Source organism: Grampus griseus (genome assembly GCF_964374135.1).
Source record: "Grampus griseus genome assembly, chromosome: 3".
Classification (NCBI taxonomy): domain Eukaryota; kingdom Metazoa; phylum Chordata; class Mammalia; order Artiodactyla; family Delphinidae; genus Grampus; species Grampus griseus.
The window spans coordinates 6,386,767-6,410,779 of record NC_139019.1 but is presented as its reverse complement, the minus strand read 5'-3'; the positions used below and the strand labels follow the sequence as shown (position 1 = coordinate 6,410,779).

Below are 24,013 nucleotides of genomic sequence, written 5' to 3'. Positions count from 1 at the left end.
AACTTAAGTAGGGTTTTGGGGGGGTGTTTGGAGGGATAAACTTCTAAATTTTAAATTAAGCATGGATTAAAATTCTTTAGTTCATTGCAGATGCTTCATTGTCCCATTACAGTCAAGTTAAAGTTTCCGGATAAAAGGGTTCTGCACCCAACTACAGTGTATGCATTGGCCAAGGGAGTGGGGTGTGGGTGTCCCACACAGCACTCAGCAGTGCTCCAACACCAGCTGAGGGTCCGCAATTCAGCTCCATTCTGACACCATCTACCTGGAGGCAGCACCAGCTCCCACACGTTGAGGGCTCAGTCCCACAAGTCTGCCCGCTTCCCACCACCCCCCTTTCAGATGCCAGTCACAAGTCCAGGTTGTCACATGACCTGTGCTTCTGACCAACCGGCTATAGATTGGGGGGTCCAGGGACCCCCTCCTTGGGCTCCATTAATTTGTTAGAGCAGCTCATGGAACTCAGAGAAACATTTTACCTACCAGATTACTAGTTTATTACAAAAGGACATAACTCAGGAAAGCCAGATGAAAGACACTCTTAGGGGCAGGTATGGGGAAGGGTGTGGGGTTTCCTTGCCCTCTCCAGGCAGCACTCTCCCCTAAACTCCACCTGTTCACCAACCTGGAAGCTCCGAATCTGGTTCTTTTGGGTTTTTATGGAGACTTGATTACATAGACTTAAATAGCCACACAAAGAGGTAAGAGCAGTCTGTTACAAATGCTATGAAAAAAACAGTATAGCCTAAAACCTTCTTCCGCCTTTTCCATTTATCTAAATCCTTCTCCATCGGGACTTTTGTTCCTGGTTGCCCTAATTGGAATGAGATGCTCCTTCCTCTGCACTTTCAGTTACACCCTCTCCTGAGCCTTTGTCTCATTTAGCTCTCCCTTACCCTCTTCATTCATTCATTCATTCATTCAACATTTATTAAAGAGCTGTGATCATGCCGGGTACCCACTGACTGTTAGAGCTGCAGAGGGAAGCAGAAAAGAGCTCCTGCCTGGAGGGGCTATGGGTGATTATAGTGATGAGCCAGCTGGCAGTCCTGATGCATGAGCAGGACCCTGGAAGGCAGAAGACGTCAGGCCAGCCTGGGGTGCAGGAGGAGGCTTCTTGGAGTGATCTGTGAGCTGAATTCAAAGAAAGGGAGGCAGGTCTCTGGTGGGAGAGCATTTCAGGCATCGCCATGGCCAGAGCACCCAGCACAAAGCAGACGGTCGCCAAGGAGAGTGAGGCCAGAACTGACTTTGTTTTAAAGCAAATTTTAATCCTGAAAATGTGCGTGGATATGCTATGAAAATAGTTTAGGCTAATAAACAGATACAAGAGTGCTGATTTCACCAATTGGAGTAAATTTGGCAAGCTCCGTAAGATTATAAAGCCATATGTCCTTATAAACTGAATCCTCAGGCCACTAATATTTTAATGTCTACCTATGTAAGTAAATATGACGTGAATTTCCTTGTTGAAATTACATGTACAGTATGATAACTCCTGGTACCATATATTGATAATGTTTTTAAATAAGACATACTCTTGATGTTGTTTTTTAAAAGTAAAAGCAAAGCAAGGAAAAAAAAGTAAAGCAAAGAAAGAAAAATAGGTGAAAAAAATTTAACTTGCGAGCATAACCCCTGAAGCAACAGTGATCATCTTCAGACCAGCCGCGAGAGGGCAGCAAAGGTGAGGACATCTATTGGGCTTCAGCAGCGGAATCGAGATGATCCCTGGTCCCAGGAGGAGAGAGTGTATCCTGCGCGCCTGTTGGCGGGGGGAAGGGAGGGGGGCGGCAGGCTGGAGCTGTGGAATGGTGCGGTGACAGTTCTGCCTGAACAAAACAGGCAATTTTCCATACCTTGACCTAAAGAAGGAATGCTGTTTGGCTGAACCAAGCCTAGACAGGGAGGGTAGATGGTATCTTGGGATGAAGAGATGCTGGTTGGTTCTTTGACCAGGATTCTACCTGCTGACTCTGTACACCTGGGTGCATTTGGAGACTTGGTAAATATTCATTAGGGAGAAGAAAGAATAGGAAGGAGCAGAACTGAGCATATTTGATAGAATTCTGGGGGGTAAAAAGTCAGTTCCCTCTAAAAAAGCTGGACCCTTCCCTGAATTCAGGGAGGGGGTCTTGGCACCATGGTGGTGAATAAGCCTCCAAAAGCTGAAATTTCCCCAAACTGGAAATATATCCAGACCCACCTGGAATCTAAATACATAGTGTCGGATTGTTACCAAACCAAACTTGGGTCTGCCCACCCACGTGCAGCAAAGCCAATCTCCTGACACGGGGCTGTGGTGAAGGAAAGTGCAGCATCTATGGCAGGCACCAGGCAAGGAGTCCAGGCAGCTGGTGCTCAGAAAGCCTGAACCCCCCGATGGGCGTCAGCAAAGCATTTTTAAAGGCCAAGTGAGGGAGGGGGTGTCCCAGGATCTGTGATCAGCTAGTGCACAATTCTCTGATTGGTTGATGGTGAGGTAACAGGGTGGTGTGTCAGGGGTTAATGTTGTCAGTCCTCAGGTGCCAGTTAGGTCTGGGGGCCACTTCTCATGGTCATCAGGTAGTTAATTTCTTCCATTTAGTGGTGGTTTTAGCATCTGTAAAACAACTCAGGAAATGTGCATCAGATACCATTATCTATTATCTGGGTACTTCAGAGAGGAACTGCAGCAGAGGACATGGGGGAGGGGACTGTCCCTGAAAGGCCTCTTAGGGTCCTGCTCCATTTCAGGATCATGAAATAAGTTGTGCCTTGTCAGCTGTATGGCCAGTACCTGGAAAACAGTAAGTGCTCAGCGAGCCATGAGGGCTCTTGTTGTCATTGGTACAAGAGTTACGTTGCAGTCAGACTTCATTGTTACAGCTCGCGGAGAGGGGCCCATCAGGGATGCTCTATAAGGAGGAGCACCATTGCCTGGACGGTTAAGACTCCTGGGGCAGCAGCTTGAACCAGCGGCCACTCCTTTTGCTAATTAGCATCACAGACACCCTGCTGAGAAACCTCATTCTGTAAAACCTTTACTGTAATAAGAATGGAACACACCTCTATTGCCTGCAGGATCTGAGCCTCCTGGGTCATTCTGGTGCAGAGAAGCAGCCTTGATTTCCAAGACGATGCAGAGCTTCAGATAGAGGGTTTGGGACACAAACGCCCTTACCTTTTTCTTATCTTTGAGCATCCTGGGTCGTCTTCTCAGGCCAGGCCTCATGTTAGTTCTCTTATACACAAGCTTGCTCTCTGCATCTCCAACCCAGCTTCGTTCAATTTCACCCAAATCCTCTACCCATCCTGTCATCCCTCTGCCTGGCTCCTCTGGTGTGCCGGCTCCCTTGCCTGTGTAGTCAATAAGCCTTACCTTTTGTTGGTGTTCTTTGGCTGTTGGCTCCATCATAAGAAATTTTGCCTTAATATACTTGAAATCCCATCTCAGAAAAAATCTAAACATCTCTGTCCCCATCTCTTCCCACAGTCTCTGGTATATAGGGCACACTATTTGTGTCTTGAACTGATATTCTGGGTTCTAATGTTTGCAATAAACAATATCTCAGTAATTCTGTAAATTTTATTATGGAAAACACTGAACACACATAAGTGTAGAAAGAATAGTATAATGAATTCACATGAGTCCCTTTATTCAGCATGGCAAAAATACCCAAATTTTCCAATTCTGTTTCATCTATTTACTCCCATATTCTTTTTTTTCTTTTCCTTTTTTATTGGAATGTTTCTTTAAAAATCCAAGCTATCATATACTTTTATCCTAAATACTTCAGTATGAATCCATAACCAAAAAACTTTTTTCTTTTTTATTTAACTATTCTGCCATTATTACAATGAACAAAACTAATAATTTTTTTTTTTTTTTTTTTTTTTTTTTTTTTTTTGCGGTACACGGGCCTCTCACTGTTGTGGCCTCTCCCGTTGTGGAGCACAGGCTCCAGACGCGCAGGCTCAGTGGCCATGGCTCACGGGCCTAGCCGCTCTGCGGCATGTGGGATCTTCCCGGACCGGGGCACGAACCCATGTCCCCTGCATCGGCAGGTGGACTCTCAACCACTGCGCCACCAGGGAAGCCCAAAACTAATAATTATTACCTGTGATCATTTAATACCTGGTCTATATTCCAGGTTTTCTACACTGTCTCAGGAATATTTTTTTAATTTTTTTTATTGAAGTATAGTTGATTTACAATGTTGTGTTAATTTCTTCAGTACAGCCAAGTGACTCAGTTATATATACATTCTTTTTTATATTCTTTTCCATTATGGTTTATCCCAGGATATTGAATATAGTTCCCTATGCTATACAGTAGGACCTTGTTGTTTATCCACTCTATATGTAATAGTTTGCATCTACTAACCCCAGACTCCCCCTTGGCAACCACAAGTCTGTTCTCTACGTCTGTGAGTCTGTTCCTGTTTCATAGATGGATTCATTTGTGCAATATTTTAGATTCCACATATGTGGTATCATATGGTATATGTCTTTCTCTCAGAAATATTTTTTAACTGTTGATTTGTTTGAAGCAGGATCTGAACAAAGGCCACATACTACTTTTAGATGTTATACCCCTAAGTCTTAAGTCTCATGTCTGTAACTGCCCCCCTCCCTCACCTGGTTTCCATGTTATTAATTTATTGGAGAAGTTAGATCAATTGCCTTGTAAAATATCCCACAGTATTGATTTGACATTTTCTAACTGGTTCCTTTGCTATATTTCCTGTTAAACTAAAAGTTACATCCAGAGGCTTGCTTAGATTCAGCTTAATTTTTCAGCAAGGATGCTTCAGAGGAGATGCTGTGTATTTGTTTTACATCATACCGTAATGTCTCGTTACCCTCTCAGTGATACTCATTAAGACTGATAGTGGGTTCCTGGATCACCACCAGCCTGATCCATCCACCATATAGTCCCCGTCAACCTGTCACCTAATGGCTTCAGCATCTGTTGATGATTGTTGCCTAGATTCATTATTCCAACAGGTGTTTAAAAAAAAAGGATTTCCTAACGCTATCATTCCTTTACTTTTATTATTTTTTTATCCTTTTATTTTATTCCTTTACTTGTATTCATCTATAAAGAAGAAATTTCTCCCATCAACTATTTTTGAACTCTAAAATAAGGTTTATACACAAACTTGTGGTTACCCAGGGGAAAAGGCGGGGGAGGGATAAATTGGGAGATTGGGATTGACACACGCACACTACTATATATAAAATAGATAACTAATAAGAACCTACTGTATAGCACAGGGAGCTCTACTCAATACTCTGTAATGACCTACATGGGAAAAGAATCTAAAAAAGAGTGGATATGTATATGTATAACTGATTCATTTTGCTGTACAGCAGAAACTAACACAACATCTTAACTATACTCCAATAAAAATAAAATAAGGTTTATACAGAAAAAGAAAATGAGATAAATGTGTCTTTCCTTGTATCAAGGTTTAGAATACAGAGGTGGTTATCTGGTCAGTATTTTGTTTGTTTAGGATATTTATGAATTCATGACATTTTATATACTTGATGTGCTTCAGCCCATGACAGTCATCTTTTGGATGCATAACTTGTCCTGTTTTAGATCGGTGGGATACCCTTCAGGATGGCCTCTTTGTCCTTTTGACCTTGACACATTCGATTTTGAAAATTTCTCGGCAGAAGAGGATGTCCCAGGCTCACTTGCCATTTCCTGTCTCAGCCCTGGGGTCCAGCCTCTGTAAGGAGCTCTGGTTCTGGCACGTGGTCTTGCTCACTGCTACAGCCGTCGGTATCGGGGGTTTTTCATTGGGGGCATCTATAAAATCACATTCATTTTGATTTCAAAATCGACAAGGTGAACTAGCCAAAATTAAATTTGCACTTATATGTCTTGATTCATAAGTTTGATGCTTAATGTGACTCCAAGCGACTCCATCAAGTGAGTGACGCAGCCTAAAGGAAAAACCTGATGACAAACATGCTTTCTAAGTCTACCAGCAGTACTCACGCCTCGTTACCAGGGAGGAGGTGTCGAGTGAGGTAAAGGCGTGTTACCCCATCACGGACCACTGCCCGTGCCCCAGAGCCTGTGGAGACGCTTTGGAGGACGGGCAGTGGCTCCCCTGTCGCAGGAGCCAGGGTCATGCAGTTACTCTCACTGTCAAACAGCACTGATGGGGGATCCGGAAAAGGTGCAGCAGGAGCACCCTTTCATACCCCTTGAGTTCATAATGACCTTTGGGTTTGCTGGGTACACAGACGGGCAGTTCTCCTAGCCGGTGACGGATATGTGTGTTTGTCCATCCACCCCTCTTAACTCTGAACCATCATAAAAGCAGAGGAGTACTTAATCCAAGGGATGTTAAACTGTTTTAAAGCCTGTGAATTAAAGTCCAAATATGTTGGGCCACTTAAATGAGTTTACAGTGACATTTACAAATAACATGATTGTAAAAGCTTTCAAACTTAAAATGGAGATATCAACCTTGTTTTAAAATTTCTGCATTTTCAACAGATTTTTTAGAAAGATGATGGCATCTTCATGTATTCATAGGTGATTTTCCCCCCTCTCTCCACCTCAGTTAACAAAGGTTTACAAGGTGGAGAGGAGGCCATCTGGACACTTTGTTCCTCGGCTGCGTCAGTGCGCTGGCTGAGAATCGCGGGCTAAAGCTTTGTGCTTTGTCCAGGCTGTGGCCCCATCTCTGAATGGTCTGAGGGCTCCAAAGGAGAAAACCACTCCCTCAGACCAGCCCTCCCCCCCTTTCAGATATTCCATACACCTTTCAGGAGGGGCACCCACTGCCCTGTCACCTGCATCGTCACTTATCCTACCTACATCTCAGTTTTCTCATCAGCATAAAGAACCAGAGGGTTCTTCTGAACTTAACAAGTCTGTGGGCTCATGAGGACTCATGATAAATATAACACACACACCGCCCAAGATGTGCTGAAACCACTGCTAATGTGACATGTGACATGCTAATGTCACACAGCATTAGCTTTCTCCTTCCCTGCCTCAAATTAACAGAACTTCTTCCTACCAGGTCTCACCCTGCTTACATTCTGCCCAGATGTCAAGAGAAACGGGACAAGTCCCAGCTGCAGTTTGGACTAGGCGCCTCCAATGCTCCCATGAACTGCCTGAGTTTCTGCAGTGGAGGCCGCCCTCCAGCGTGTCATCCAGCGGGGAGCTGCAGGCAGCCGAGGCCCCGGTGGACCCGCAGAGCAGGCTGCATGAACAGTGAGCGGTCAGTACGCCCATGTTAACCTAAGCCAGACCAGTGCAATGTCATCACCCAGCGTCAGCTGCGGGCGCCGGTGTATATCCATGAGGCTGGCATGGGATTAGGGGGGTAGACATCCCAGACTACTGAGGTTGGCATTTGAAACAAAGCTCATCTGTGCACCCTTCGATAGCTCAGCTGGTAGAGCGGAGGACTGTAGACCTGAACATGTGAAACAAAGATGATCTGATCTCCTGCAGAGTTAACTTGTACTCAGCGTGCCTTCTTGTACTATTAACCCACTTATTTTAAGAGCAGGGTTTTCATTCTTTTATCCTTCCCTCCCCCCACGCAGAACTTTGCAAGTACAAGTCACAGACACAAGGGACTTAAACACATTAGACTCTTTGACCTTGTATTCCACTCATGTCCCCAGAATACATAATAGGATCATAGAGGAAAAATGTTATTTTATAAAGGAATTAAAATCTCTTGATAATTGAAACTGGCAAAGTTGGTCTTACCTGTTGTTTCCTCCACCTCTGCTTCCCGCCCTGCAGCCTCTCAGCCTCACATCTGAAACCACCCCCAGGGTGGTGGCCGTTCCATGGGGCTGCACCCACCTCCTGACAGCAGCACGCTGCCTCAGGTTGATGCCTTGTGCCTGTCACTGTCAGCCCCAGGGCTTCTCCGGCACCGAGGAGACCCACAGGGAGCCTAGGCAGCACTGGGCAGGGGTCCTACAAAGTCAGAAGTGAACAAACCAGAAGGCAGTCTCACCCCAGGAGGACTGGGAACAAGAAATAAAAAGCGCCTTCATGTTGAACTGCAGGTGGTTCTGAGAGGCTGCTCCAGGCTCCTCAGAAAGTCTTGGGCAAGGTCGAGCTCCAGCTGCCCTCAGGGGTGACCTTGAGAATTCAGCCTTATACAGACTTCCCTGCTGCACTCACTCCTCTGGTCCCTCCCGCCTGCTCCTTGGAATTACCTCCCAAATAAAGCAAGAGCATCCAAGCCCTTGTCTCAGACTCACCTTTAGAAGGTACACAAGCCATTATGGCAGCTGTATTTCTTACTGAGTCACCAAGTATCTGCTGAGTACCTACTCTGTGCCAGACTTGAGCCATCAGAGAGAGTGTATGTGTGCAACCATGCCCTGCGCAGCTGTCAGTCTGGTGCAGAACAAATTGAAATTGAAATCAAAGCTAACAGAAGCACGTCCACACAGCTGTGGAAAAGGATTTTTCAATGAAACGATTTCGGTCTCACTTTTAACTGAGGTCTCAAGATAATTGGTGTCGACTGCTCCCATTTTGCAAAGTGTGAGATCAGATCACCTGTGTAAGGCTTGTGACGACTCCTGACCATTAGCTGAGCTCCTATATCCGGTCTTTAAAAGAGACTGGAGAGGTTGAAAGTGGCAGTAGACTATAAGAGTTTTTTTTTTTTTTTCCTTTGCTGGTGCTTTTATGAGGACCTCTGCCCAGGGGAGGATGAGAGCAAGGTTGCCAGAAAGTTTTACATTACACACGCGGCCCTCTCTATCTTCTTACTGGGCAGCACTGTCCCAGACCCTCTTCAAGTTACTTGCGTTTTCACACCTATCACCTGTCTTCGTCATCAGACTGTCAGATCCCGGTGGACAAGGGCTGCTTGGTTCAAGGCTACATCCCCAGCGCCGGCACTCAGTAGATGCAAGGTCATTAACTGCCCAGCGAACAATGGTCTCTGAGTGAACGAACCGACACTGCGTGGAGAAGGGTAAGCAGGGTGGAAAGTGCGGATCCCAGAGGTGCCTCCCACCCGGGAACCCCGCAGCGGCTTTAGCCGGTGAGGCTCCCCCGACGCTCCAAGAAGGAAAGACCCGGGTGTGCACAGAGGTGCCGGGGGGCGGGGGAGGGTCGGCCCCACCCCCTCCCCGCCCCGCAGTCCAGCCTAGCTTTGCGCCCCCTCGATTTCCAGGCAACGGCCGAACGTGGGCGCCGGGCAGCCTGCGGCGGGCGGACTGGGACCAGACCCCTCGGGGGGCGGGACCGAGCACTGCGGCCGGATGGAGGACGAGGAGGAGGAGATCACCGCCGCCACGCTGCGGGGCAAGCCCCGGCCGCTGCCCATCTCCGCGCAGTCCGCCTTCAGCTACGTCCCGCCGCGGCGCCAGGACCCCAAGGAGTACAGCTACTACTACCGCCAGGGCAGGGTGAGCGGCCCGGGGCGGGGCGGGCGGGGCGGGCTGGAGAGCAGGGACGGGAGGTAGGGGGAGGATTGAGGGCAGCGCTACACTGCGGGGGAGGGGCCAGGGAGGTGCTGGGGGCGGGATCACACTGCCTAGGAGGGTGCTGGGGGCGAGGTCACACTGCCAGGAAGGGGTCCTGGGGGCCTGGCCGCACTATCCCGGAGGGGCCTGGGGGAGGGGGAATGGGGGACCTCCGGGGAGGGCGTTAGAGGGAGAAGGGGTGGGGCGGGGCTACACTGCCCGGGAGGATGCTGGGGGCGGGGTTACACTGCCGGCGAGGGCTTCTGGGGGCGGGGCTGCAGGCCGGGGCCGCCCCGCGGAGTGTGGAGGGCCGGGGAGGTGGGGCTGCAGATTCGGGTTAGGACTCCGGGGCAGGGCTGCACAGAAGAGCTGGGGCGGGCTTGAGCGACACTGCCTGTGCGGGGTTCGGGGCGGGGCGCAGGGAGTCAGGGGGCGTACGGGTCAAAGGTGGTGGGAGGGTAGGAGAGTGGCCTCCCTCTGGGGCTCCTAGACCTCAGAGTACCGCGACTACGACCACCGGCGTAAGGTGGACCCCCGCGCCCCCCACGAGAGCATGGGCAGGCTCGGAGCCGGGTGTGGGGATGGGGGGAGGGGAAAAACGCTCACCTGGAAGGGGGCTGCGAGGCCGGGCGTGCGGGCTGGGCGGCCGGGACTGCTCAGCGGGTGTTTGGAGCCTTTTAGGGGTGGGTTAGGGCCGAGCTTTCCCCCGGGGGGAAGTGAGGGAGAGCCCCTGGGCTTCTACTTCTGCCGGGAGCAGCAAGGTGGGCCTGGTGCCCAGGATCTGGAGGAGGGTCGCAGGAGCGCGGGGCCACCCAGCCGGCAGGGGCACTGCTGCTTCTGGGGTCTGCCTGCTGCAGGCCTGGGCCGGCCCGAAAACAGCCACTACCTGAAGGCTTTCGCCGCAGTGACTGAGCCCGGACCGCCCAGGGCGCGGAAACCCTCCTAGAAGCCCGCCTGCGAACAAGGAAACCTCGAGGCAGGGCTGAACTGCCGCTGGCAGGGAGAGCGCGGCTGGGAGCGTCCCAGGATTGTGGCCGGGCCTCACCAGGCACACACGAGTCGTGGGGAAAGCCTGAGGGTCTGCGAAGGCCACCCTGCAGCCAAACCAGCAAGAAAAGGGAAAGGAAAAGAAACATTCAGAATTTGCGGGGGTCGTTTATTCCTTTCTTCTCCATGTTTTTCCTAAAAGTCTCCATCCAGTGTCTTGTACTGTACGTTGCTGCAGCCTGTCTTGCAGCTGGGGAAGCAGGGGCATCATTATTAAAAGGCGCATTGATTGGAGATGCTCAGCCGGCAGTGATAAGGGGTGGCCTGAAGAGGGATCTATAGATTAACCAAGTGCCTGGGAGGAAGGAGGTCTTTCCCTCCTGATGTGTGAGGTGTTCCCACCAAACACATCCTTTTCTCCCTACCCACAATCCACAGAGCCCAAGTGAATCCCCATTTAGATCAGGTCAGCACACATTTGAGTACTTGCCACATGTGAAAAGATACCACGGAGCTTAGCTGTGCAAACAGAAGCAGTAATGTCTAGTTTAGACAACTGTAATGTGTTGAACCGTGTCCCCCTATTATTCTTATGTTAGAGTCCTAATCCCCTGCACCTCAAAATGTGACTTTATTTGGTGACAGGGTCTTTACAGAGGTAATCAAAGTGAGGTCCTTAGTGGGGGGCCCTGATCCAAAATGACTGCCGTCTAGGAAAAGAGGCAATTTGGGCACAGAGACAGACCTGCATAGAGGGGAAATGATGTGAATGGACAGGGAGAAGACAGCTGTCTGTAAGCCATGGACAGAGGCTGGGAACAGATCCTTCCCTCACAGCCCTCAGAAGGAACCAGCTCTGCTGACACCTTGATCTCCGACTTTGGCCACCAGAACTGTGAGACAGTGTATGTCTGTTGCTTAGCCCCTGGTTCTGGGTACTTCGTGTTTTGGCAGCCCCAGCAAACCAACACATAAACCTCAGCCAGGAGGATCTCTTGTATCTGGTAGCGCCTCTCTGCTTGGCTTTGACGATATGGAAGGACAAAAGGACAGGAGGAAGAAAGGGGACGCCTGTAGCTCATCTGTCCTTGCCTCCCTGTTTCCTGACTGGCCCGAGCTTGAATATCTCTGCTGACCATTAAGACAGGAACGGGATTGAGAGCAGTGGTTCCCAACCTCACAGCCACCATGGACCTCATATCTTTTCCTCCCATGAGCAATATATTTTGAAAGAACTTATTGCCAGTGAATTTATGAGTCACGCATAGCATTAATGCACAGCATGAGAGAACCAGCCAAAAATCAAGGAGTCTTGATGTTTTAAGTTGGTCCACGCTGTTTTATTGAAAGTATATAAGTATTATCCGGCTTCTTGACATAATGAAAAAATTCACAGTACACCATTTTATGTGTATCTTTGAGGGGTCTTATTGATTACCACTTTGAGGCTATAGGGAAATAAGATAAAGGATTAAGCAGGTGGGGACCAAGATACATATCTGTCAGAGAAAAAAGCCAGGGTGCAGGATCCCGCTAAGGACTCTGGGCAAATGGGTTTGGGCTTGGGGAGACTGAAGCTCTGAATCAGATGGATTTACCCATCCAGCCACGAGAGCTGTGGGTGCCGGAAAAAGCAGAGAAGACCCCTCTACCCGCTGTGGGCCAGACACTACCAAGGGAAAAGGGGCAGAGTTGAGTTTGGCAGACTCAGTTTATTCTTCCTAAATTCACCAATCTGACACATGGCTCCACCTTTCTGGGGCAAATCAACCAAGGGGCAGAGAGACGCCCAAGGTATGAGGTGACCAGGGCTCCGTACTTGGAAGCAGATCTGAAGTGGGCAAGAAATGTACCCCTCTGGTGCAGGGGCCATGCATAGGAAGCCTCCTGGGCCAAATCTGCCCTGCCAGCTGTATTAAAAAGTTTTATTAAAACACAGTCACATGCCCATGTGTATAGTATTGTCAATGGCAACCACACAGAGTTGAATAGTTGCAACAGTGACCATGGCACCTGCAAAGCCTAAAACAGTGACTATATGTCCCTTTACAGAAAATGCTTGCCAACATCTGCTCTGATGTCTTACTGCCAATGGAGGGATGGGCCTTAGACAAATTAATGCAAAGCAGATTTTAAGAAAAAAAATTCAGTACTGTTGATAGCTGGGGTCACAGGCAAGTTCAAGTCCTGAGGCCTTTAGCGTCACAGGGAAAAAAATGATGCAGGAGAAAGGTTAACAACTAAATAAAAAAGCCTTCAAAGCAGCAAGAACCACAAAAGACATTTCAAAGTCCATTTGCAAGCCAGCTACCAATGGCAATAATGACCTTGTATGTGCTGGTATTCAATCAGCTACAGGATTCCAGAAGCTGATTCTCTGACCTTGAGATCATTTGGACTAAAAAGGATGAACTCTGTATCACAGGTTTGCTGGGGTCTCACCTGCCCCTAAATTCTTTGTAAATAATTCCAGGCCCCGCTCAGAGCTGGGAAGAAACATTGCAAAAGTAGCTCTTAAGTCAGTTGCTGTGTGTCACACTCACCGGTTAGTTCCTTAGTAGCACAGGCCCAGGCGTCCTGCATTATTAGTCCTCTGTGTTATTAGTTCAAACACTCTGTCTCACCTTGCCCGTCTCGGGATCAGGGATTGAACAGCACCAAATGCATGGAGCTCTTATGAGAATTAATTTAATTAATGGGTGGAAAGTGGCACGTAGTAAGCCCAATGTAGGAAGAGCTCTTCTTCTTATTATTTGTTCTTCTTAGTGATGATTAGAGTTTCCTTTCATTGAGGGACTGGTCCTGGGGCCTTTTATCCTCCATCTTGTTCACTGTTGGAAATTAACACAGGTGAGGCAGGTAGTCTGAGTGACAATCTGGTGGTTCCTGATGTTCTATAAGGCATCTCCCCCGCAGGAGCCCAGAGTCAAAGCTCTTGCAGCAGCACACTTAGTTAAAGCCCCAGTAATACCCTGGATCTTAAGACAAATTTGTCCTCTAAAGCTGCCAGCGAAAATGCTGTCAAGTGCTGTCCTGCTCCCTAGGGAGCCTCTAGCAGTGTGGGCTTTTTCTACGAAATAGTGTTCCATAGATTCAGTTCAATGGTGTTTTTAAATTCCTTTTTTCTTCTTCTGCCTCGTGCAACATTTCTGCTACTGAAATGGAAAGGCTAAGTCAAAGGAGAATGCCCTTTTATGACAGTTTTGATTAAATTTCTCAAAGTCTAAAAGCTACATTAAAAAAAAATCTTAGGCAGTTTTAGAATATGCTTTCCTTCATGCTAATGTGAATTGTGGGTAGCTGTGTCTTGAGTGAAGCTTTGCTCAGAAAGTCCAACCTTAGTGTTGGTGGGATTAGCCGACTTTCTGTGACGGTGTGTGGTGGAGAGAAAGAGGCAAGGGGCTGACTGTTTCTTTACCCTCCTGATACTGAATTTCCTTTGCTTCGTGCAGCCAAGCGCTTGGTAAACATAACGATGGGTGTTGACTGCACAGAGGTGCAAAGGGGTGTCCCTATGCCCACGTCCAGGATACAGGAAGCATTAAATACCAGCTCCCCAAGCCCTTCCTGGACCCTCTTCACCTTTAGGCATCAAGTACATCTGCCATACAGGCTTGGCCACTCCTAGGGGCTGTGGAGGACACATGAGCTCCAGTTCTGTTGCTGGGCCACCTGTCAAAATCGAGACAAGTTTCTCTATCTTATCCATCTTGCACCCGCATGCACTCCAGTCCCAATGTGTACTAGCCAAATGCAAGTGTGCCTGCCCCGCCCCCTGCCCACCAAGACACACTCCCCATCCTGCCTGATCTTCTCCTTTGCATGTGTTAGTATCTAACCTACTAAATATTTCACTTGGTTATCTTGTTGGTTTTTTCTCTCCTATTAAAATATGAGCTCCATGAGGGCAGGGATTTATTTGTGTGAATCCTCTGTCCTCAGCGATAGAAAGAGTGCCCACGGTCTCACTGGCTGATGAACCAGTGAGGATGAATAAATGGATGCGGATTTTTTAAACAGAGAGACAAGTCAGCGATTGATGAGCTTAGCTTCTTAGACTAAACAGAGGTGTCCTTTTGGATTATCTGCTGTTTGGGTTATCCTTGACCTTGCTCTTCTCCTCGGGGGACTAAACTTGGGAGTGGACTCTGGTTGCCGCTCTCTGTCTGAGCTGGCTGCGCTTGTACTGTTCAGTGACCTGCCCCTGGGAACTTAAGGCCTGGAGGGTGGGGCTCAGTGTCTTCCTCCAGGGCAGGTGGAAGGGGGACAGGTCACCCAAGAGGGATAAAGGAGTGAGAGGAGAGGTCATGTATGCCCTTCTAGTGGAAGTGATTCCTCTGGAAGGAAACACCAGGAATAGGGAATTTCCTACCAGTTGGTTCCCACCAGTCATGACCACCCATGTGAGCACACGGTGCATGCCTTTCCACATGCGTTTATGAATGCAGTCATGTATGTCAAACTTTTAAATATAAGAACATGTTCACACACGATCGCGCATCTACGTGTATATATTTGCAGCATGCTCTTTTCATTTAATAGTGTATCTCAGACTTTTTTTCAAAATCATCCCCTTTTAAGAAGTACAACAAGCAAATGATACATGAAAACAAACAGCATTTTCCCCAATATATTTGACCAAGTGACAACATGTAAGACTAGATTCAGGTTTCAGCCCCCGTGGATGGCCCTTTCTTCCTTGATGTGAATTGTTGGGGGGCAGGGGGCGGAAGAGGGGGCAAATGGGGAGCTGGTATCAATGGAAGAGAGAAGGCAACTGGCTTCATTCTTATTAAATTGATAAACTATTCAGATTATTTGGAAAGTTATGAAAATTTCCCAAACTTGTGATCTTAACACACCAGAGAGGAAATACAATCTTTGCCACAAACCAAAGAGAATAGTTGAGTATTGTCCTTTTTAAAAAGTTATCGTTATGTCCTTGACAAGCGACATTTCTTCTGAGAGATAGAATTTTGAACAATATTAAAATTAATGAAAACATACTCCTTAAGCTTCATACACTGCTTGACTCCCAAGGAGAAGCACTGAATTTATCAGAAGTAAAATGAGGCCCTTATGAATCAAAGAAAACCATTTTCAGTCACCTTGGGAATTTTCAGTTTTAAAAGTAGGTCACAAAGCTCTGGGTAGGCAAACAGTACCTGAAAGCCTCCAGGTGAGAGATAGCAGTACTATGTCCCCTGAGGAGAGGAGATGAGAGGAGCTCGGTCATAACCTTATTAATAAAGGTGGGCTAGGATGTGCTATGCAAACAAATGGACCCCAAACCCTGAGAGTCTTAACTAGTGGTGTGTCAGAGCCTGATCATACTGACAAAGAGGGGACTTTTAGCATCTCTTCTGAACTCTGCATTCAATTGGAAGCCTGAAATTGGCCATGATGGGAGTATTTACACCACAGAAATTAGCAAACACTACAAATCAGGTCTTTTTTCTCCAGAGAGCAGGTTGTTAACATAAGTGCGCCGGTGGCCTTAAGCATATAAACATAACGTAATGAAATACAGCCCAACATGTATGTTTCTCCTGGGCGGGTCTTCTTAATGCAGTTATTTGGGAAACTGAGCTTCTCTGTTTTAGTGACTCCATTATTGCCAGGGCCTGGGAATCTTTGGGACTTTGGGTCTCTCCCTGGATCCTTTAAATTGCTGGTCAGTGAGCAAGGAGAGAGAGTGTGGAGGCCTGCTGTGAGTTTCTTAGGGACCAGGCCTAGGAGATGGCGTCCGCTGGTTTCACCCACATTTCCTGGCCAGAGCTGGTCACTTGGCCCTGGCCTAATTGTGATGGAAACTTACAATGAAGAGTGCATTTATATTCAGAATGGTCTGAAAGGGAGGAGAAAATAAAGGACTTGAATCTCAGTTTGCTCAAAATCTTCCCCCAACTATTTGTGTGAGAGTTTGTGTAACTTCTGGGAGGAAGAGAGCTTCCAAGTTTGGGAGGAGGCACTGGGTATAATAAAGCCCACAACCCCAGAAGAGACAGCCCCCAGGCACCCTGTGGGCTGGAGGTGGTAGGCTAGGACTTCTTCCTTGTTTATGAACTTGCATTAGTCATGATAAGCTAGGTTATGCTGCAGTAACGAACAACCCCCAAAGTCTCAGTGGCCTGAAACAAAGCTTATTTCTCACGCTAAGCGTCCAACAGGGATCAGAAGGGTGACTCTGCCCGGTACCGTCCCTCTGTGGCCACCGTGGAAGCTGCTAACACCTCAGTCTGAAGCTTCAGGAGTCCCTGGCACCAGCTCTTAAATACTTCCGATCAAAGAGTCACATGTCACCTCTACGCACCATTCATTGGTTAGAACTGGGCTCATGGCTTCACTAACCTAAAGGAGAGGGAAGATTAATCCTCTGTGTAGTCAGTAGAGGAGCACTGAACATTGGTGATGTCTACCAAGCCAGTAGGTCTACCGATTCAGTTTACCTGAGCAGAGTGTTCCATGGTTGGGTCTCTGGTTCCACTGCAGTAACCTTTGTACTATCTCTATCCTTACTTTCCATCATTCAAAAGATGGCTACTTCTCCTTATCTCGTATGCTGTTAGAGCTGCTGTAACAAAGTACTACAGACCTGGCTGCTTAAACAACAGAAGTTTATTGCCTCACAGTTTCTGGAGGCTAGACATCTGAAATCAAGGTGCTGGCAGAGTTGGTCCCTTCTGAGGCTGTGAGGGAGAAGCTGTCCCCCCGCCTCTCTCCTTAGCTCAGCTGTCTTCTCCCTGTGTCTCTTCATATCATCTTCACTTTCTGCCTATTTGTGTCTGTGTGCAAATTCTTTTAATAAGGGCACCAGTCTTATTGGATTAGGGACCCACCCTATCCCAGTCTGACCTCAACTAATTATGCCTTCAGTAATCTTATTTCCAAATAAGATCATGTTCTGAGGTACTAGGGGTTGGGACTTCAACATATGAATTTAACACACAGGGAGCTTACTCCCCAGTGGCCTTGGCTACAGTGGTGTGGTCCCTCCTGTCAACTTCATTTGCATCCACTTGTTACTCCCAGGCCAGACAAAAGCTGATCCTTCCTTCTTTGGTGCTACTGTACTTTGTACATACCTCTGTTCCTCCCTGGGTGTTATGTTGAGATATTTTAATTAGTGGGTTTATTTCCATTCCCAGCCTTTAGGTGGTCTCCTTTAAAGTCGGGTCTCCCTATTTCTGTTCCAGAGTCTAGGAGAGTGCCTGGCACAAAGTAGACCCAATGTGCTTTGGAGGCTGAAAACTGAAGGCCCCCACTGGTCTTACGGCGTCAGCCCAGGGCTACAGACTGGAGTGATTTTTCAGTGTTAGGAGTAGGGGTCACCATAGGGAAACTGATGGTGGGGGATCAGACACCACGACCAGAATAAGACCAGAATACATTATAATGATACTCAAAACACAAAGGAGCTAAGGAAATCATGAGAGAAAAATAAAGGGGCTCAGCTTTGCCTTTTAAAAAAAAAAAAAGTCGTCTGTGAAATAGAGGAAATCCCTTGAGAGATTTTAATAGCAAAATATCAGGAACCCAGAAGCTCTGTTTTGTGGCAGCATCTAAATCCAGTTTGGCTTTTCTTAATATCATTTTGCTTCAAATCATAAAGGAATACAAAAGACTGAAAGAAGAAAGATTAATAATTAAAATCCGGGAAAACCCAGATTTTTGGTTTGATTAGGATTTGGAAATGGACAGTCACATTACTAAGTAAGGCTGCCTGCCTGGTGATGGATTAAATTTTTCTTATTTTTCAATGATAGAAAAAAACTCGTTTTTACTCTGGAAAGTCCTGAGTAAGCAAAATCCCCACACAGAAGACTTAAAGATTCTGATCACATCCGTCAGCAGTGAGATTTCTAATAAAGACTCTTCTAAGATATAGTAGGCTGTTGGTACCTAATCCTGGGGATGGGAGTCCGGCATTGCTGCTCATAGATCTTACTTCCATAGAGTATTTTAGGAGACCCAATTAGAATGAGAAGAAATAGGCATTATTCTGTAAAGCTGCATATTGCAGTGGGTTTCTCCATCATAGGGGACAGAATGAAGCAAGACTTCCTTCCTCGTTCAGGTAACAGCGATGGCATTCTCATTCTGTTCTTGAGTTCGTTCCTCCCTCTTTAGTCTTTCTCCCAGGACAAGTCCAAGGACCCCAGGGGCTTACTCAGTTCAGGAGGGGCAGGCGGGAATGGGCCACCTGCACAGGAAGCCAGCACAAGGGGGATCCCTGTTTCCCCTTCTGTCAGGGCTGCCCCCTTGTGGTGGGGCTGAGCCGCACACCCGGGAGCAGCTAGTCACTGCAGGGAGCAGAGACTGGCCGCTGGCCTCCTCCTCTCTGGCCCAAGGTTCTCAGGGTGCAGAAGGGCTCTGGCTGCAGGTGCAGCTCCCACTCAGGTGCTCGGTCCTAGGAAACCAGGTCATTCTGTTGCCCACGGCAGCTCTTTCCCGAAACACACCCATTTCACGGGTCAGGCCAGGAGGGATTCCAGTGACAATGGAAAATCTACATTATGACCAAGAGCCCAGCCTACATTACCGTGTAAATGCGGGTGATGTAGGGGTGATGGGGTTTCAAGTTACAGTTCGTGTCTGCCTCTGCCGGGCCTGGCCAGTAGCTCTGAACCCCAAAGGGAAGGGTCTGCATTGCAATACCCCCTTTACAGAAGGCGAGCATGCTCCTTTGGAGAATTTGTGTCCCACCATCCCAGCAGAGTGGGTGGCATCCTTGAGCTTCTGCTGTGTCTCTGCCGGACCCGCTGGCCCCGTAGCTTACCCAAAAAAAGGTTTCCTGTGAGGTTTGCTTAATCTCTCTAGGCTAGAAGTGAGCACCCAGCCAACCCCACCAGCTTCTGCTTCTGTGGACATCCTACACACTGATGTTAAAGATACTGAGATTTCTTCTTCATTTCCTGAAGGTTTTTTAAGTTTGAATTTTATTTGATAAGCAAATGTCTGATTTTTACATGGTCAAAGTGATGGATATTTTCTTTGTGATATTTCTCCATTGCTTTCTTGCCTAGGAGGTCCCTTGTGGGTTTTCCTTTCAGTTATTTTTCTAATCCATCCAGAGTTTACTTTTGTCCATAGGGTGATGTGAAGACCCAGCTTTCTTTTTCTTTTTTTCCCAAACAGCTAGCCAATGTTCACAGTACCAAAAGCTGAATAATGTATCACCTCTCCACTGATTTGGGTCTTTTGCTTTTTAATCCCACGAGTACAAGGTTACCTTCAGGAGGTTGTAGGGTGTAGGTGGCCTTCAGGAGGCGGGAAAGTCAGGGCCGGCCAAACCAACGCGTGCAGAGGCCCAGCAGCTGAGTGGGGGAGGGAAGACAAAGCCAAGAAGAAGCTCCTGCGAGGTGACCTCATTAAATGACCATCAGGGCACGGATTCAGAAGCCATGGCTCCTGTCTCTAGTCACTTGGAGTGACTCGGAACGTAGGCAAACCAGGATTCCAGCATCACTGAATAAGTGCCTTGAACATGGTACCACTGAAATTCTGAAGAACTTGAAAATAATGTTTCTAAAAGACGGCGTTGTTTTCCTGACTAGATGGTTAATGGCACCAGGACAGCAGCCGTGTCTGAGTTATCTTCAAACCTTCCCGAGCTGGAGTGGCACGTCGTGCACGGGACAGATGAGCTGTGAAGGAGTTTTCACGGCTGGGCTGAAGGTACATCACACTCCAGCCGTATCCGCTGTTGTCAGCAGCTCTTGAGCTCCCACACTGAGAATGGGCGGGATGTGTTTTCCAACAGACTGCAAGCAATGTGCATCCTTTTCACCGTTACCTTCTACCTCTGTGTCCTTCCGTCGGAGGGGGACTCTTCTAACATTGCTATTCAGGATAAAGACAAACAAGCAAGCAAAGGTTAGAGGCCCCGCAATCCCAAATTCCAGCGAGGTGGCGCATCTGCCTTTGCTGCTGGAGGATTCAAGGCAGCTGGCCCTGGGCTGGAGGAACAGAAATGACAGGCCTGACTTACAAGGCGAAGATTAAAGATCAGCTAACGCGTGGATTTCTTTTCCTTTTACTAGCTACCAAATGAGGCAGTTTTATTTTTGTAGTAAGAAAAATTGGGGGTAAAAAAATGGAGACGTTACAGATGGCAGCTCTGTTAACGGGATCATTTTCTAACACATTAGAGCTGTGCGTGTGAGTATTTTATACTATGTTTGGATATATGTGTATATTATACATATGTATATATACACATATATAACATATACCAAATATATGTGTTCATATACATATGAATTACAGTTTTTATAGCTGCCACATATGATTAAAGAAAATATTTCTCTCTAGAGAGGGAGAACTTCTATTTGGGTATATTGTCCTAGTATTCAGTTATTGTTAGTTTTTCAAAGCAGTACGAGCCTATTATACAAAATTTGAGAAATTCAAGAAAAGTAGAAATGAAGGAGAGGGACTTCCCTGGCGGTCCAGTGGTTAAGACTCCAAGCTTCCACTGCAGGGGGCGCGGGTAAGATCCCTGGTCAGGGAGCTGAGACCCCACATGCCACGCGACATGGCCAAAAAAAAAAAAAAAAATGGAGGAGAAAACACATATATTGAGTGGATTATCATAATTTTAAGACTTGAGCCCTAGGGTGGAGTCAGGGAGAGCCAGGAGCTTCCTCTGGGAAGAAGGAGTCTGTAACAGTCTAGGAAAAGTGTCCCTGGAAACATCTCCATCCTGTCGGGCCTCTCAGGAACTTGGGGCCTGGCGTCCCTGCTCTGGTCACTGCCTGAGGGGTGGTGACCTTCCCCATACACGTTCGGTGCAGTCGGGAATCTCTGTACATCTCCACTCTTCATCAGGGAGACTTTGGGCTCTCAAGCCGCATGAAGCTTCCACAGCTCAGCCCTTGAATAAACCATGGCTTTCTTTCTCTTTTTATTCCCAGACCGGAATCATTTCCCTCTATGACTGTGTTTTTAAGAGGAACCCAGGTTATAATCAGAAATTGCACCGAGACGACAGAGAACATGCAAAAAGCCTGGGACTCCATGTTAACGAGGAGGTAATAGTAAGGCAGGGTATCGCTGGGTGTGAACAGATTCACTGTGTGTGTGTGTGTTTAGCACTGTGTGCAGTTGGCTGCACGTAACTCGCCTTTGTGAGGCTCTCCTCTGTCTCACTGTGCCAGGAAGTGAAGACTAAGCTACTGTCACAGCTCACTCCATTCTGCCATGTTAAACTGTGTATTAATTTTTGTGACTGTTGGTTGGTCCTCTAGAATGTAACAGTTCCATGACAGCAAAACTCAGGAGTTCTTTTCAATAGATAAACAGGTCTTTGCTTAACCTCCCAGGCCTGGCTATCATAGTTCTAAGAACACTGGCCTTCCAGGGATGAAACCACACATGCAGGAAAGAGTATTTCTCCCAAGTTACCAGGCCACTGTATGTACCACATACGGCTCAGTTCTTCTTTTATCTCTGCATGGTTTTCTGAGAGGAAGGGCTTTGCTTCTCGTCAGCTGCACAGGGTGGGTGGTGACCAACAGAGGTAACCAAACTCACAGGGTGAGAAGGTCAGGCTCACAGCAGGTACAGGGGGTTGGGTGGTGGGTTGGAGATGTGGGCGTAGAGAGGGGGGTTGATAGGGATGGGGGTGGGGGAGGAGGCTGTGCATCCCCTTGGCATGGTCGAGCCCACTTGCTGCTGGGTTAGACCCTCTCCCACACTAGGACATTGTCTCTCTAAATCTGATCCGAGGACTGTTTATTAAGATCTGGATTCTGTATTAATATCATAATCCTTATACAATACACAGAAATCTGGATGAAAAAGCTTCTGGTGGGATTCCTTTTTGGATCAGAGGATTTTTGCCTGTAGCAGCCAATGTTTAAGAAGACCACCGGGTCACTTTCAAAGAAACTTTTAACTGCTGTGAAATTAAGTGATGGAGGTACTATGAAGTATCACCACTTAAGTCACAGACATTAACTTTGTTTTTCTGTTGTTTTGGTTTGAGTTAATTCATTCCAAGTTGGTAGTGAAGTTAGTGCTTTTCTCTCATAAGCACACACCTGGCATGACTTAGATCCAGTCAGAGTTTTTGAGCACCTCCCATGTGCCACTGAGTATAAAGGGAAGAAAACAGAAGTGTCTGTCCTCCTAGAGCTGACATTCCCACGAGGAGACAGAAAAATAAAAGCCAAATAAATAATGACCTGGATGCCAGGTATTGATAAGTGGTATGCAGAGAAATACAGTCTTTTAAGGGGATGGAGAAAATGAAAGGGATGAAGGGGGCTGGGGACATGATGGGGGGCCTGGGGAGATGAGGGTGTCTGGGGGATGGAGCATGGGGAGATGGGGGATAGGGGAGATGAGAGGTCTGGGGAGATGGTAGATCTGGGGAGATGAGAGGTCTGGGGAGATGGGAGATCTGGGGAGATGAGAGGTCTGGGAGATGGGAGGTCTGGGGAGATGGGAGATCTGGGGAGATGGGAGGTCTGGGGATATGGGAGGTCTGGGGAGATGGGAGATCTGGGGAGATGTGTATCTGGGAGAAGGAAGAAGGCGGACAGAAGACAGGCAGTAGGAGCTCGGGGAGAAGGGAGGAGACGGGGAGGAACAGGACCCTGAAGTCAGTGGGTACCTGTTGCCCCGTGCGAGACCTTGGTCTTTCCTCTGAAAGACTTGAGGACAGCGGCAGGCCCTGAGCAGAGGGGACAGGGTGTGAATTGGTTAAAGAGGTCCCCCTCCCCCGGCGTCAGCGTGGAGGGGTCCTAAGAAGCCAGGTGGAGGTGGGGCGCAGATGCGCGGCACGCGGGCTGGACAGGTAAGAGCGCTCTGCTCCCTGACCCTCACCCCCAACAGGAGCGCGAGAGGCCAGTGTGTGTGCTGACGTCTTCTGTCTATGGGCGGCGCATCCACCAGCCTGTGGAGCCCCCGAACCGGGATCACTGCCGCGCCGGCCACGTGAAGGCCGACTTCTACCGGAAGAACGACATCCCCAGCATCAAGGCTCCCGGCTTCGGTCACATTTCTCCGGCCTGACGCCCTCGCATGGCCCGAAGGGCGCGGGCGAGAGGGATGGCACTGGGGGGGGGGAGGGGAAGGGGGGACGCGGTGTGGCGCCGGCCTCAGGGTCCCTGTGTGGACCTCCCGGGCCAGCGGGCGACCCCTGATGTGCCCCCGATGCACTGGGACCGCGGGAAGGACCGCGCAGGGCTGCTTCCCGCACGTTTCCTTGGCGACCAGCCTGGCCAAAGGCTTGCGAGTCTGAGGATGGACACCTACCTAGTATGACGGTTTTCACGCGAACCGATTTCAGATGAAATGATGCTGGAGACTGATCCATTATGAGCATCTGAATACAATGAAAACCTTGCTCCCCCTTGACAGCGGTTGGGCTGATCTTTGTTCGCTCCTCTCCACGTCTGTGAGTCTTCCTGGCGGAGGCACTCGTGGCAATGGTGCGCAGGTCCTTTTCTTACCGATTATGGAAACCTCCGTCTCACAGCACAAACAATACTTAATGGGGAGATAATGAAATTGCCTTTCGGCACAGCTGAACTCTAGCGTCTACAGCATTCCT

General features: G+C 48.1%; 1 protein-coding gene across 1 annotated transcript; it reads left to right on the top strand.

Moving 5' to 3' along the window:
* Nucleotides 1–9,261: 9,261 nt before the first annotated feature.
* On the top strand, nt 9,262–23,472 carry CFAP90 (cilia and flagella associated protein 90; the record flags this gene model as incomplete). Its single annotated transcript, XM_082652376.1, has 3 exons — nt 9,262–9,408; nt 21,369–21,485; nt 23,293–23,472. 3 exons carry the CDS (start codon nt 9,262–9,264, stop codon nt 23,470–23,472), a joined length of 444 nt encoding a protein of 147 aa, XP_082508502.1.
* Nucleotides 23,473–24,013: the final 541 nt, after the last annotated feature.